We start from the raw sequence: 15,717 nt of genomic DNA, 5'->3' as shown, positions 1-15,717 counted from the left end.
TGACTAAATTATAATAGAATCTGTTTACACAGCAATTTTTTTTTTTAAAGTCAGGGTTTTGCTCTGTCACTCGTGTTGGAGTGCAGTAGCACAATCACAGCTAACTGTAACCTCCAACTCCTGGGCTCAAGTGATCCTCCAGCCTCAGCCTCTCAGGTATCTGGGACCACAGGCACCCACCACCATGCCAGACTAATTTTATTTTCAGTAGAGAAAAGGTCTCGTTATGTTGCCCAGGTTGGTCTCAAACTCCTGGGCTCAAGTGATCCTCCCACCTTAGCCTCCCAAAGTGCTGGGATTACAGGTGTGAGCCATCAAGCCCAGCCCCACACAGCAATTTTTAAAAGAGCAAAAGCCACATCATGTTCAACTGACAGCATTAAGAATTATAACCAGTGGTTACTGGCTGCTTCTGTATATACTACTTAACACAATTCCAGTAATTTTGTAAATCCTCCCCCAAAAAGTTTTTCCTCTTATCTATAGACAACACTTAAGATTTTACTAACAGCAACCATAATCATAATAATGTTAATACTCTACACTAGCAAGATTCTCAAAATGAAGTCCACAGACTCTGAGATGCTTACAAGGGCCCTGTGAGATCAAAACCTTCCCAATAATATGATATTATTGCCTTTCTTCACTGTATTGACATCTATACCAACAGTACAAAAAATAACTGGTAGGTAAAACTGCTGGTACCTTAGCACAGTTGAGGCAGTGGTACCAATTTCATAAGAATGACCTTGATAAAACAAGGAAATATTATAAATTCTATTTATTAAATCCTGACCATTAAGTAGAAGTCTTTTTTACAGAGGAAATACAAGTAAAACACCTCTGATGCACGGTGCAGTATTATGGTGTCAAGAAGTAAAGCACTTGTGCAAATGCTTCAATTAAGAGATGAACTAGCCATTTTTTTCATTGAATATCACTCTTAGTTGGAAGAACAACTGATGGAAAAACTATGTAATACAGACGTGGACATTTGGCAGGCCTTTTTTCCAAAAGACAGTATTAGGAAAAAAACAAACAATAACAACAAAAGATAGTATTAGTTGCCAATAACAAAGCTTTTGTGCAAAAATTAGATTTTGGAAAACCTCTCATCTCCCACCATGAACTTTATAGCTTCCCAGTACTTAGGACTTTTATCTTTAAAGTGGAGGTACTACCACGTGTGATTTTAAAAAACCATACACACTATAATAAAATATGTCAACTTTTGAAGATCTGCCTCAATGAATGAACCCATTATTTTCCTAATGACCAATGCATGATGTTACAAAAATCATACGTGAATAAAGATTCACTCGAAGTGCAAGACAGACCAACGGTTTTAATGTAATATAATACAAAAAGTTCACTGATATGGTTTCAGATTCTATACTGCAACTAACCTTTAAAGAATCACCACTGGCCAGGCACCGTGGCTTATACCTGTAATCTCAGCACTTTGTGGGGCTACAGTGGGCAGATCGCTTGAGCCCAGGAGTTCAAGACCAGCCTGGGCAACACGGTGAAACCCCAACTCTACAAAAAACAGAGAAATTAGATGGGCACAGTGGCGCATGCCTGTAGTCCCAGATACTGAAGAGGCTGAGGTGGGAGGATCACCTGCACCTGAGGAGGCAGAGAGTACAGTGAGCTATGATTGCACCACTACACTCAAGCCTGGGCAACAGAGCAAGACCTTGTGTCAAAAACAAACAAAAAAACACACCACTTGTCAAGTATTAAAGAAAAATATAAATTATCTGGGAAAACTTAAAGTAATCTTCCTTTTTGTAACTACTTTTCTAACTACGTATCTGCCTGAGACTGCATTTTCTTCCTATATTTCGAGGTCAGGAGATCGAGACCATTCTGGCTAACACAGTGAAACCCCGTCTCTACTAAAAACTACAAAAAAACTAGCCGGGCGACGTGGCGGCGCCTGTAGTCCCAGCTACTCGGGAGGCTGAGGCAGGAGAATGGCATGAACCCGGGAGGCGGAGCTTGCAGTGAGCTGAGATCCGGCCACTGCACTTCAGCCTGGGCGACAGAGCGAGACTCCGTCTCAAAAAAAAAAAAAAAAAAAAGAAAGAAAACATTGTAAAAGACTAAATGCTGAAGTAAATACGAGAATTCACCTGTCATCTATTAAGCCAAATATTAAAGAGATTTGCAAAAATGTTAACGCTAAAACTATCTTTGGATGAGGAAACAATATTTTTCAAAAAATGTTATTTATGCTACCATATAATTGGTTTGTTACTTTTAAATGAATTTATGAGCATTTTAAAGATTTCTCAGTTTTATTTTCTAATAAGGTATAAATAGACATAACCCACATAAACAAACCCTCCTGGGGGTACCTCAATAATTTACGAATGTAAAAAGAGGTCTGGAAACCATCAGAGCTGCTTGTCTACTATACTCTAATACTAAACACCAATTAAAGCTGCTTCACTCCAAAAGTCAAGTTTTTCCTAAAACCATTCTCCTAGTGCTATCTATGAAAGATGAGCCATGATTGCACCACTGCTCTCCAGCCTGGGTGACAGAGTGAGATACAGTTTCCAAAAAAAGAGACAAAATTAAAGATGAGAAGAATCTTGAATTTAGGGAGATTTTTCTCATAAACCAATATGGGACAGTAAGGAAAGGCTATATAAACATGGAGGGGAGCAAAAATCTTACATAAAAGTATACTTTTAACATATCTTCTCAGCATCATATTAACTAGCTTTTTACCTCACATAAATTCATAAGACCTAGACTTTTATTCTCTGTAAGGTCATTTTACAGAGGTACCCATTATTAATCTTTAAGTGATTCCCTGACCTAGTTTTCTGCTGACTTTTAGCACAGAATTGAAATAACGTAGCAGGCTTGTAAAGAACAAAAAGAAGCCATTTACCTATTCACTCTTGCTGGAACACTCACCAGGGTGCTAATCCAGACCAATATATATCACCAAAATAGCTACTGAAGACTGAAAATGGATGATTTTCAACATAAAACAACTGAAAATTAGGCCAGCAAGGCAAGAACGAAATACCTATTTTTCATAAATCAAACAAATGTTCTTTTTAAAAGCTATTGTCTCAGTTCACATTACCTGTAAAACTTCAGAACTTTTCTCCCCTTGTACACAAAAATACATTTATTCCAAAAGGAATAACATTAGGACTCACTGAATCTAGGGGACTGGTGATCCCATGTGGCTGAACAGTTGAATTTAGCAGTTGAATTAGCCTGAATTTATTATAGTTTCTGTGAGTTTTATAGGTGAAGAAGGCCAAACTTGAGATGGTTAATAAGCTGAGAAGTTGGAAGGAGACAAACTGGGAAATGTTGGCCTGGTAACAGTTTTGGAAACAAATTTCTCCTAGGCTATAAGCAGTAACTTATTAAAGAGATGTATTCCATGTCATTAATTTCCTGGTACTGCTGAGGAACACCAGGCATTGTGGCATCTGGCACTTCGTAGTCTCCATCCACCTCCATAAAGTCAGAGTGGTCATTCACAAAATACTGAAAAAGGGCCAATCACCACAGTTCCAGACCAGTTTCTGCTACTGGCTAAATTATGCAGCTAGGAGAGGAAAGTACATGCCTCAGAGCAGAAGTCAACCACAGAGATAAATATTTAAAGTACATGGGAAGGGCCGGGTGTGGTGGTTCACGCCTGCAATCCCAGCACTTTGGGAGACTGAGACAGACGATCACCTGAAGTCAGGAGTTCGAGACCAGCCTGACAAATACGGTGAAACCCCGCCTCTACTAAAATACAAAAATTAGCTGGGCATGGTGGCAGGCGCCTGTAATCTCAGCTACTCAGGAGGCTGAGGCAGGAGAATCACTTGTAACCAGGTGGGGGAGGTTGCAGTGAGCCAAGATCACGCCATTGCATTCCAGCCTGGACAACAAGAGTGAAACTCCATTTCAAAAAAATAAAGTATATGGGAAGGAGAGACTGATTACCAGTCAATTAATCCTACTAACTGAATTTATATCTAGTGTTCGTGTTTGCAAAGCGTAGAAGTGAAAATAATTAACGGTCCTACTGTCATTTCCAGTCATATTCTTAAGACTGGTATTAAAAGACAAACAATACATTTCCCTTGATAAAATGCTTGGCATTACTGCCCAAGGGGTAAGGGTAAAAGAAGTCAAATACAAGAATAGTCATGAATTTATGATTACTGCAGCTGAATGATGTGTATATGAGTGCACTGTACTTTTCTCTCTGCATAGGCTTCAGATTTTCCACAATAAAACATGAAAATATATTTTGCTAATGCTTAACCTCTCAAAGACAGACTCCAATCTCATTTAAGAACCTTTAAGAGTATAAAAGATGGGGGAAATGTTACTCTCAAATTAGTACAGGGGTTTACATTAAAAACAAAAATAATGTTCAATGCTTCTGAATTGTCTATACAAAAACTAAGGATTAAGGACATACACTCTAAATGCTACAATACAGTATATAATTAAAATCAATGGTCCAACAACTTGCAGAATGTTTTACAGCTAGTAAAATGATCATTAGGAATCCAAAGAATCAACATGGGAGAATGTTTAATTCATTAAGTGAAACCAGCAAAACAGAAAATTATTGTATCATTCTAACTATATAAAACATATATATGAGACATGAACTAGTTAGAAAGGAATATAACCGACGGGGTGCGGTAGCTCATGCCTGTAATCCCAGCACTTTGGGAGGCTGAGGCGGGCAGATCACCTGAGGTCAAGAGTTCGAGAGCAGCCTGGCCAACATGGCAAAACCCCATCTCTACTGAAAATACAAAAATTAGCCAAGCATGGTGGCAGGCGCCTGTAAATTCCAGCTACTCGAGAGGCCGAGGCACAAGAATCGCTTGAACCCAGTAGGCGGAGGTTGCAGTGAGCCGATATTGCACCACTGCACTCCAGCCTGGGCAACAGAGCAACTCTGTCTCAAGAGAAAAGAAAAAGGAATACAACCATGGGTTCTGATGGTAGAATTATAAATGAGGATTTGTAAAAATTTGTTACAATGTTACTTTATGAGAAATTAAACAAAAACAAAAGATACATACATTGCCATGCTACTCCCCAACTAGTACACACAGAACCAACTCCCGAGCGTTGTCTACAGCATCAGGCCAGGGACAACAACAGGAAGACTTTCTGCTACGCACCATGGAGAGCCCAGCAGCACCAGGAAGAGGACCACACTGTTACTAGCTGTGTGGTATACAATGAAGGACAAACCCTCAATACAGAACAGAGCTGCTTTCATAAGCCCATCATTTGTTATTCATTAGCACTGGCTGAAATACTAAACAAGCACTACTTTTTCAATTCATTGAAAACTGTGGGAAAACCAATAAAATAAAGTATAATCAAGAAATAACAGAAAAAGTTCCATGTTTAGGTATAAGATAAATCATAAAGGTGTAATGCCCACAAACTAAGAAAAAACTGGCATGCCTTTAAGATAAGGGCAGTTACCTTTCTCTTCCTTTTAATATGACATTTCTGCACAACTAGTTTGTTTTTTTAATTTTGAAAAGCATTTTCCTTACATCCCTAATGAAGCTTGAAATTAACATAGCCTTTTCAATTCCTTCTCTATGCATCAGCATAAAACCGAGTTTGGATCTAGGAAACATCACAAGGTAGAAGAAGGACAATATTACAGAGGACCATTTCTTTTTCAAGCTTGAAGCACTGTTTACATTTCCTTGGGATTGATGAAAATGTGGCTGGCTCGTTGCTCCATCTTCTCTGCTTGAGCTGGGCCCCAAAATGGCCCGTAAGTCATTAAATTGTCCATTAAATTCTCTTTCTGGTTAAAGACACAGGAGAGGGTGCGCAGGGCTGCTCCACCTACTATGGGATCAAAACATTGCCTTAAAGAGACAGAACAGGGAAGGTAGGGAATTGCTTCCATAAATTCATAAAGCATATATGCTATGTGAAGTAATACATATGTTAATTAGCTTGATTTAGCCATTCCACAAGGTATATATATATTTCAAAACATTATGTTTTACACAATACATAAATAATTTGCCAATTTAAAACATTTTAAAAATAAATATGCAGATTACCATCTTACAATTTGTCTACAAACACACATATACAAAGTTTTCACTACATGCTACTTCCTAGAAAAGGAATTAAAAACCTGCAGTCCAAGAACTGTATGTTTTAGTCTTGATTCCATTTACTTGCTGACTGAAAAATAAGAGACAGTATCTAGCTCACAGGATTAAAGTTAATAGAAATGAAACTGCTCTGTATATTGGAGTAGTCTGTAATTATTACCACTAAGTAAAAAAGAAAAGAAAGGAGACGAGATCTGGGAAAGAAAAAGAAATAATTTCTTACAAAAACAAAAATGGGTAAGAATGAATTTATTAGTGTTCACTTAATTGTCAGGACAGAGGTTTTTTTTTTTTTTTTACTCTTATTTCCTTGTACTTACCATGACAGGAGGCCCAGATTAGGAGGAGAAATCCCCGTTCCTTCTTCAGTGTCCAACAAGGCTCTCTTCTTTCCCTTATGGTGAGGTCTTTGAGGGTGGGAGAAAAAAAGAAAAAAAAAGGAGGGGGGAGGCAAAATTGGCAATAGTTTTTCCCCCTAATCGGCCATATCCTAATAAAGGTATTACATATACACGCAGGCCTAAGCAGCTGATCAGAGTCAGCCAAGAAAAAGTTGACTATCACCCAGCCAATTCCTACTAGTCAAATCCCAATTTGACAATTCCTTTGTAAAAATCCTGTTAGTCTTAACCTGTTTCTGCAAAAACAGTATCAAAGGCTAACATTCCTAATGTTCATAGTAAAACAAAAAATACCATAAAATTTTGATGAATAAAGCAAGAATTAAAATCAACCTGTAGGCCAGGCAAGGTGGCTTATGCCTCTAATCCCAGCATTTTGGAAGGCTGAGGCAGATGGCCTGAGCTCAGGAATTCAAGACCAGCCTGGGCAACAGAGTGAAACTCGGTCTCTAAAAAATAAAATAAAATAAATAAATAAATTTTAAAAAGCTGGTCATGGCAGCACATGCCTGTAGTCCCAGCTACTCAGGAGGCTGAGGTGGGAGATTAACTGAGCCTGGAAGGTCAGGGCTGCAGTGTGCTGTGATTACACCACTGCACTCTAGCCTGGGCAACAGAGCAAAACCCTGTCTCAAAAAAATAAAGTCAACCTGCAAATGCAAAATCATTATTTTTGTAGTATTTTAGGATGTTTTTGTGGTTATCTCTAAATTCAAAATGGAACACTTATCTGAGGAAACCAAACTGACTTATGAGCAAAATAGGAAAAAAAAATTTGCCTTATTACCCAAATATTCTATGTTCTTCTAAAAACTTATAATCTGTACTAATACCTTTACCTGGTTTTATAAAGAACTAAACAGGAGTAAAGAATACCCAACGAGAAACCCAAAGATAGGCTTATACAAAGAGTAAGTAAGTTGCTCTTTTCTTTGAACAGTCTCATGCAAAACCAACATTTCTAGTTTGCTAAGCTTCTGTAACAGGATATTTCAGGGAGCTTGGGCTTCAATGTGCATCATAAAACTCTTTCAAGGGCAATGTAAGCAAGGGAACAGAGAACATCAAAGCAGTAGCAGGCCCAAATCATGCTGAGGTGTTTTGAGCAGAGGACTGGCTGAGATGACTTAAAGAATCATTTTGGGCTGGGCATAGTGGCTTATGCCTGTAATCCCAGCACTTTGGGAGGCCAAGGCAGGCAGATCATGAGGTCAGGAGTTCGAGACCAGCTTGGCCAACATAGTGAAACCCTGTCTCTACTAAAAATACAAAAACTTAGCAGGGCATGGTGGTGTGTGCCTGTAGTCCTAGCTACTCAGGAGGCTAAGGCAGGAGAGTAACATGAACCTGGGAGGCGGAGGTTGCAGTGAGCTGAGATCGCACCACTGCACATCTAGCACAGGCGACAGTGTGAGACTCTGTCTCGAAAAAAAAACAAAGACAAAAAAATCATTTTGGCTGTTGGGCAAGGGAATAGTCAAGGCTATTGGGGGTAAGGGGTAAAGGAAGACCAATTAGAAGACGTCAATAATCCCAGCAAGAGAAAATATAGCAATGAAAAGGTAGTAGAGATAGAAGTGGTGAGATGTCACTAATTCTGGATATACTTTGAAAATACTGCCCATAGGATTTGAGTTGATGAATTAAATAGGACAGAAAAAGAGAAGTCAAGCTTTTTGTGTCAGCAACCAGAAGCAAAGATTTTCTATTTATTGATGAAGGGCACTGTAAGAAAAATTGATTCTTCTCATGCCATGCAGAGACAGCTCCACGGACGAGGAACAAGAAATTAAAATTTCCATTTTAGACACATTATGTTTGAGAACCTATCAGATATCTAAACAAAGATGCCAAGTAAAGTACTAGTTAAACCAGACTGGAGATCAAGAAGATGGAATCTAGAGATATAAACATAAATGGGAGACATCAGTGTGTGAATGGCTTAAAGCCAAACGCAGGAGCAAGTACAAATGGAGAGGCTAAAGATGACTAAGGACAGGGGTTTTGGGTACGCCATTTTTTAGAGGCTGGAAGGATAAGAAAGAACCTTATGGTTCAGTAACAAACCAAGTTGGAGTCATCATTCTTACCCCTCTTCAAACTAAGCCTAACTTTTGTGATTTGGCCTAGCTCAAGAACTGAAATTAATGTAAAATCATCTTATTTATTCATTCTTTTCAATAAATATTTATTCAGTATTATTCAATATTTACTACACTCCATGCAGTGCTGTAGACTTTGGGGAGACCACTGTGAACAAAAATTCATGGAACTTAATTTTATTTTTGGTTTTTCTCATTAGAAACAGATAACTAATGTTAGGCAGCAGGCAACTGCTGGAAAGAAAATAAAGCAGGGTTTGGTGATGGTGTAACAGAAGTGCTATTTTAGATAGGTAAAGATGTGCAAAAAGGCACTTGTTGGATTTAATTAAAAAGGAGAAGGGCAATGGCAAAGAAAATTTGAGGGTATGACCTTATTAAAAGAACTGGATACTGTTATAAAGAACCTTTTCAAAAAAGAAACACACTGAATTATTTTTTAAAAACTGTCCCAATATTTTATAAAAGGTATTTGTGTTTTAGAATAAAATTTCTAAAGATAGCATCATAGATACACTCAAACTGCTGTACCTTAAACAATTTAAATGGAAGTAAATTTAATGCATTTTGCAAAACTATTAAATAACAAAATATAACTCCAGTGAGGAAGATACTACTGTCAGATGTAGGTGGAATGTGAAGGTGAAACCCCCATATGCTGCTGGCAGGAATGTAAAGTGGTACAACCTCTGAGGAAAAGTTTGGCAGTTCCCAAAAAAGTTGCAGAGTCATCATATGTCCCATCAGTTCCACTCCTGGGTACATACCTAAGAGAACTGAAAATGTATGTCCACATAAATACTTGTACACAAATGTTCACAACAGCATTATTCATGATGGCCAGAAGTGCAAACAATCCAAATATGCATCAATCAATGAATGGACAAACACAATGTGAATGGATAAACAAAAAATACATACACACACACACACACAAAATGTATACACAATGGAGTTATCCAGCAATAAAATGGAATAAAATACTGATACATGATACAACATGGATGAAAACATGATAAGTGAAAGAACCTTGGGCACAAAAGGCCATATATTGTTTGATTCCATTTTTATGAGATGTCCAGAAAAGGTAAATCCACAGAGACAGAAAGTAGATTAGTGGTTGCCAGGAGCTAGGTTGAGGGAAGAATAGGGAGTGGCTGCTAATGGGTACAAGGTACCTTTGTAGGATGATGAAATGCTGGAATTAGGTAATGGTAATGGTTCTACAACATTACGACTATACTAAAAATCACTGAATTGTATACTTTAAAAGGGTGGATTTTATGTGATGTGACTTATAGTTCAAAAAAACTACAGAGGCCATGTGCAGTGGCTCACTCTTATAATCGTAGCACTTTGGGAGGCCAGGACAGGAAGACAGCTTGAGCCCAAGAGTTCAAGGCCAGTCTGGGCAACATAGCAAGGCTGTCTCTACTGAAAAAATAAAAAAAAAAATTAGGTGGTTGTACACACCTGTCGTCCTAGCTACCTGGGAGGCTGATGTGGGAGGATCCCTTGAGCCCAGGAGTTCAAGGCTGCAGTGAGCTATGATTATGCTACTGCATTCCAGCCTGAGTGACAGAGCAAGACCATGTCTCTAAAAAACACGTGCGTGTGTGCACGCATGCGCACGTACGTACACACATACACATACACCCCCAAGGTGAAGAGTAACAATATAATCAAACTCTTCATAAAATTAAAAAAAAACGATGCAAAAAAGTTACAGTATCAACCCAGCAGCAATGAGCATTCTAAGCCCCTAGACTATGGTTCCTAAAGACTAATTCCCACTTCAAAAGGAGATGGGGCATCTGAAAAAAAACATAGCCAATTCCAGGTCTAGAACAGAAAATGTACAATTTGATTCTGAAACATCATATTAAACTGGAAAGTAAGAAACATAAAAGACTACTGAGGGTAAGTCAAAAATAATTGGGAGTCAATCTGGAGACTCACTAGCTAAAAAGGAAACAATTTGAGCAAAAATGGTTAAATGCAATGGATTGGGTTTCAGTATGTTTAAATATGAGTTCATGAAGAAATATTCTCTCTCACAAACACACACACAGACAGACACACATACACACACTCCCCTACAAGTCACCAGTGGAAGATGTTAAGGAACTAACCTTTTATTTTTGAAAACTAGCAAGTAAGGGAGAAGAATCAAGTATTTATCCTGCCTTTCTTACACAAAATGAGCTAGTATAGAATCAAGTAGTTGATGAGGGAAGAATTCTACCTAATATACAAAGAAGACAGAATTTGGTAATATTATTTTACAACTGCTAATGAAATATAAAATGCAAATAATAATCTAGTCTATGGAAAACTACAGGAAAATAACCCCTATTCTTTAAGTAAACAGCAAAACAAAAGGTCGACATAGAAGGAAAACCTACAGTATTAAGAGACTTAAGTGACCATGTCAACCAACTACAATATATAGATCTTATTTGGATCCTTATTCAAAGTATAAGTTCAGATATCTATTAGGGAAATCTGACCACATACTAAATATCTGATGATATTAAGGAGTTATTAATTTTCTATATGATTGACAATGTTACTATGGTTATAGGTTTTTGTGTGTGGTGATGGGTTTTTAAAAATAATTTATCTTTTAACTATAAAATACATCAAGTTATATACCAAGGAGTAGGCAGAATGAGTAGGAGTACCTCTGAAACAAGATGGGTCATGACCTGGTAACTTTCGAAGGCCAGTGAGATAAGTTAATGGAGATTTATTAAACGATTTTCTCTACTTTAATATATTTGAAATTTTCACATAATAAAGTTTTTTTTAACCATAATGGCAATTCTTCTACCTCAAAACCTCCAGTTATTGAAGAATTAAAGAGTCAGAGTTTAAGCTGTCATAAAACCACTGTTTATACAGTAAGCCTATCAACATGCACTGCCATGTCCTTCAGTTTTTCAGAGAAAAACTCACAAGCATCCCAGATGTCCCAACTAAAATGTACTCATCTGCAGTGACACTGAACTAGAAATCAAATTTCAATTACAAAATAAACTCTCAATCTGCAGTCACATTATATATATACATACATAAGCTATCTTCCCAGTCAAATCTAATTTGTTTCGCTTTGTTTTTGAGACAGAGTCTCGTCTATCACTCAGGCTGGAGTGTAGTGGTGCAATCTCAGCTCACTGCAACCTCTGCCTCCCGGGTTCAAGTGATTCTGGGGTGTCAGCCTCTCAAGTAGCTGGGATTACACACATGTGCCACCATGCCCGGCTAATTTTTGTATTTTTAGTAGAGACAGGGTTTCTCCATGTTGGCCAGGCTGGTCTTGAATTTCTGGCCTCAAGTGATCTGCCCGCATTGGCCTCCAAAAGGGCGTGAGCCACCACACCTGGCCTACTCTAATTTTTTAATGAGTACAGAAATACCAAGACAGAGATTTGCCACTTGACATTAAAAGTCTCAATTTAAACAAAGTCTTCACCCAGAAATAAGGCCTTCCATTTCTTTAACAAATAGACTCTGTAAAATGATGTTCTGCCCTTCAGTCAGTCAAAATTTACCAATAATCTACTATGTGTTAGACAGTATGACACTGTTAGCTCTGCATTAATTCGACTTATATACCACTGCAGAAGACAGAAAAAGATGGTAATAATTACAAATTGTGCTAAATGTGATAAACAAATGGGATGCTGAGACAGGGATTGGGGTTTGGGGGTACCAAAGACCTACTTTAGATAAAGTGATCAGAAAAAACTACTCTGTGGGGCAAGGCCAGTTTCTAACATACAGAACTGCATGTGTTCCTCAGACAGGAAAGACCTTGATAATTTTTAAGAACTAAGAGGAGGAAACCATTGTAGCTAAACTGTACTGAATCAGAAACAAGAGTGGCACAACTTGAAGTTGGAGAAATGTACAAGGAAAAGATCACGTGAATAGTAGTAAGTTTAAAATACAGTCCAAATACAACAGGGAGCCACTGACAGGTTTTAAATAGCAGAGTGACATGATTTGATTTTAAGATCACCCTGGTTGATGTGGGGTGAATGGATTAAAAGAGAAAAAGAATCAAGAAGAGAACCAGGAGACAACTACAGTAACAGACTAGTGGCTTGATTTAGAATGCAGGCAGTACAGATTAAAAGCCTAAGTATGTGAAAGATATCCTGGTGTATAGGTTTAGGTAGTGGCCTGGATGTGGCAGCAAAGGGAGATTAAAGGATTTACAGTCCAGAGGAAATAAGAAAATAGTGAAAATAGCTGAAAGTAAGAGGCGGTGCTTTAAGTATCTGAGAAAAGTTAAAATTGCTATAGGAATTTCAAATCCATAAGAAAAAGCCAAGATCACAGGAAACCGTGCAACCACTCAGAATCAAGTACTTGCTAAAGGTTCCTTTTAAAACTAGAAAGAGCATTAGACCAGTCTGGGTATTATGTAAAACAACAAACAAAAAAACACTACAAATAGCAGATGTGACCAATCCTTAGGAAATATTCAGGGTTCATTACAGCACCTGACTTGCAAAATGTGAACCCCACAGTGGTAGTTATACCAACAGCACAAAAGGAAGAAATTGAGTCATTACTGTTAATTAGTCTGATAAGCAGTGTAATACTTAACTTTTTAGTTACACTAATAATGCATGCGCTCAGTGAATTTTTAAGATACAGGTGTAAAAAGCAAACAAGTAATATCATACACTGCTGGTACGAATGTAAAATAGTGCAGCGTCTTTGAAAAATAGCCTGAGAGTTGCTCAATTAAACACAGAGTTACTGTTTGATTCAACAATTTTACTCCCAGGTATATATCCAAGAAAACGAAAACATACGTCCATGTAAAATCTTGTAAATACATGTTTATAGTAGATTTATTCAAAATAGCCCAAAGGTGGGATGGGCTATTTTGAAGCAAGTATTAGTACTTCATTTCCTCTTTTTCTTTTTTGAGACAGGGTCTCACTCTTTGTCACACAGGTTGCTGGTGTGCAGTGGCGTGAAGATCTTGGCTCACTGAAACCAAATGTCCATCAACAGATGGATGAATAAACAAAATGTGGCATATCTAAACAATAGAAAATTATTTGACCATAGAAAGGAATTAAGTGGGCTAGGCATGGTGGCTCACACCTGTAACCCTAGCATTTTGGGAGGCTGAAGAGGGTGGATCACGAGGTCAAGAGATCGAGACCATCCTGGCCAACATGGCAAAACCGCATCTCTACTAAAAGTACAAAAATTAGCTGGGTGTGGTGGTGCATACATATAGTCCCAGCTACTCGGGAGGCTGAGGCAGGAGAATCGCTTGAACCCAGGAGGCACAGGCTGTAGTGAGCTGAAATTGCGCCACTGCACTCCAGCCTGGTGACAGAGCGAGACTCCGTCTCAAAAAAAAAAAAGGAATTAAGTGGCCAGACACAGTGGCTCATGCCTATAATCCCAACATTTTGAAAAGATGTAGTCAGCACACTACTTTTACCCAGGTGTTTGAGACCAGCCTGGGCAATATAGTGAAACCCCATCTCTACAAAAAACACAAAAATTGAGCCAGGTATCGTAAATAGTGGCTCACACCTGTAATCCCAGCACTTTGGGAGGTCCAGGCAGGTGGATCACTCAAGGCCAGGAGTTCGGGACCAGCCCGGGCAACATGGCAAAACCCCAACTCTATAAAATAATAATAAAATTAAAAAAGATAAAAAATACAAAAACTAGCTGCACGTGCTGGCATGTGCCTGTAGTCCCAGACACTTGGGAGGCTGAAGTGTGAGGATCACTTGAGCCCAGGATGCAGTGCCGAGGTTTCAGTGAGCCCAGATCTTCATGCCACTGGACACCAGAAGCCTAGGCAACAGAGCGAGACCCTGTCTCAAAAAAAAAAAGAAAAGAAAAAAAGAGAAAGGAATGAAGTACTGATACATGCTTCAACGTGGATGAACCTTGAAAACATTATGCTAAATGATAAAGCCAGTCACAGAAGACCACATGTTGTATGATATCATTTATATGAAATGTCCAGAACAGGAAAATCTTAGAAAGTGTATTAGTGGGGGCCAGGAGCTGGGGGAGATTGAGGAGAGAGAGGTTGACAGCTATGGAACATGAAGTTTTGTTTTGTTTTGGAGACAAGGTCTTGCTCTGTTGCCCAGACTAGAGTTGCAGTGCTGTAATCACAGGATCACGGTTTACAGCAGCCTCGAACTCCTGGGCTCTAGTGATCTTCCTGCCTTAGCCTCCAGAGTAGCCAGGACCACAGGTGCAAGCCACCACACCCGGCTAATTTACTTATATTTTTGTCGGGGAAAGGGGAAGTCTCACGCCATGTTGTCCAGGCTGGTCTCGAACTCCCAATCTCAAACAATCCTCTTGCCTCGGCCTCCCAAAATGCTGGAATTACAGTCATTAGCCACCACACCTGGCCTGAAAAAGGTCCTAAAATGGACTGTGGTGATGGCTACATAACTTCATGAATATACGGAGCCACTGAACTGTACACTTTAAATGGGTGAACTGTAGTAGTATGTGAATTTTATATTAACATATCTGAGTTAAACTTATTTAAAAAAAAAAAAAAGATTGGTAAGCAGAAGTTCGCTTTTCACTCCTTACTGCCCTTTAGTTCCTCTAAATGTAAGTAAAGCAACTGTTAACTATTTCATAAGTCTCTTCAGACAGTTCTCTATGCACATACAGTCAAGCTTCGCTTAACTGAGATGGAGACATGTTCTGAGAAATGCCTCATTAGTAGATTTAGCTGTTGTGCAAACATCACAGAGGTATTTATACAAACCTAGATGGGACAGTCTACTACACACCTAGGCTATAAGGTATAGCCTGTTGTTCCTAGGCTACAAACCTGCACAGCATGTTACTGTACTAAATACTACAGGCAACTGTAACACAGTGCTGCCTATTTGTATATCTAAATATATATAAACAGAGAAGATACAGTAAAAATGATACAAAAGATTAAAATGGCACACATGTATAGGACAATGCTTACCATGAATGGTGCTTGTAGGACTGGCAGTTGCTCTGGGTATGTCAGCGAGTGGTGAGTGAATG

At 38.6% G+C, this 15,717-nt stretch overlaps 1 protein-coding gene across 7 annotated transcripts in view; it reads right to left on the bottom strand.

Annotated features, from left to right (window-relative positions):
- Positions 1-15,717, bottom strand: part of MTMR3 (myotubularin related protein 3) — a 147,747-nt gene that overhangs the window by 53,122 nt on the left and 78,908 nt on the right. For 4 of the 7 annotated variants that reach the window (XM_023190743.3, XM_023190742.3, XM_023190740.3 and 1 more), the window contains exon 3: positions 6,473-6,559. The exons of the other annotated variants lie outside the window; for them this stretch is intronic. In XM_023190743.3, the coding sequence (XP_023046511.1) occupies positions 6,473-6,475 (3 nt within the window). In that variant the 5' untranslated portion in view covers positions 6,476-6,559. The remainder of the gene's footprint in view (positions 1-6,472; positions 6,560-15,717) is intronic. 7 annotated transcript variants of the gene reach the window in all.

The sequence above is a fragment of the Piliocolobus tephrosceles genome, chromosome 19 (assembly GCF_002776525.5).
Source record: "Piliocolobus tephrosceles isolate RC106 chromosome 19, ASM277652v3, whole genome shotgun sequence".
In the NCBI taxonomy this organism is placed as follows: domain Eukaryota; kingdom Metazoa; phylum Chordata; class Mammalia; order Primates; family Cercopithecidae; genus Piliocolobus; species Piliocolobus tephrosceles.
The sequence above is the reverse complement of the archived record's forward strand: the minus strand, read 5'-3'. Positions and strand labels throughout refer to the sequence as shown.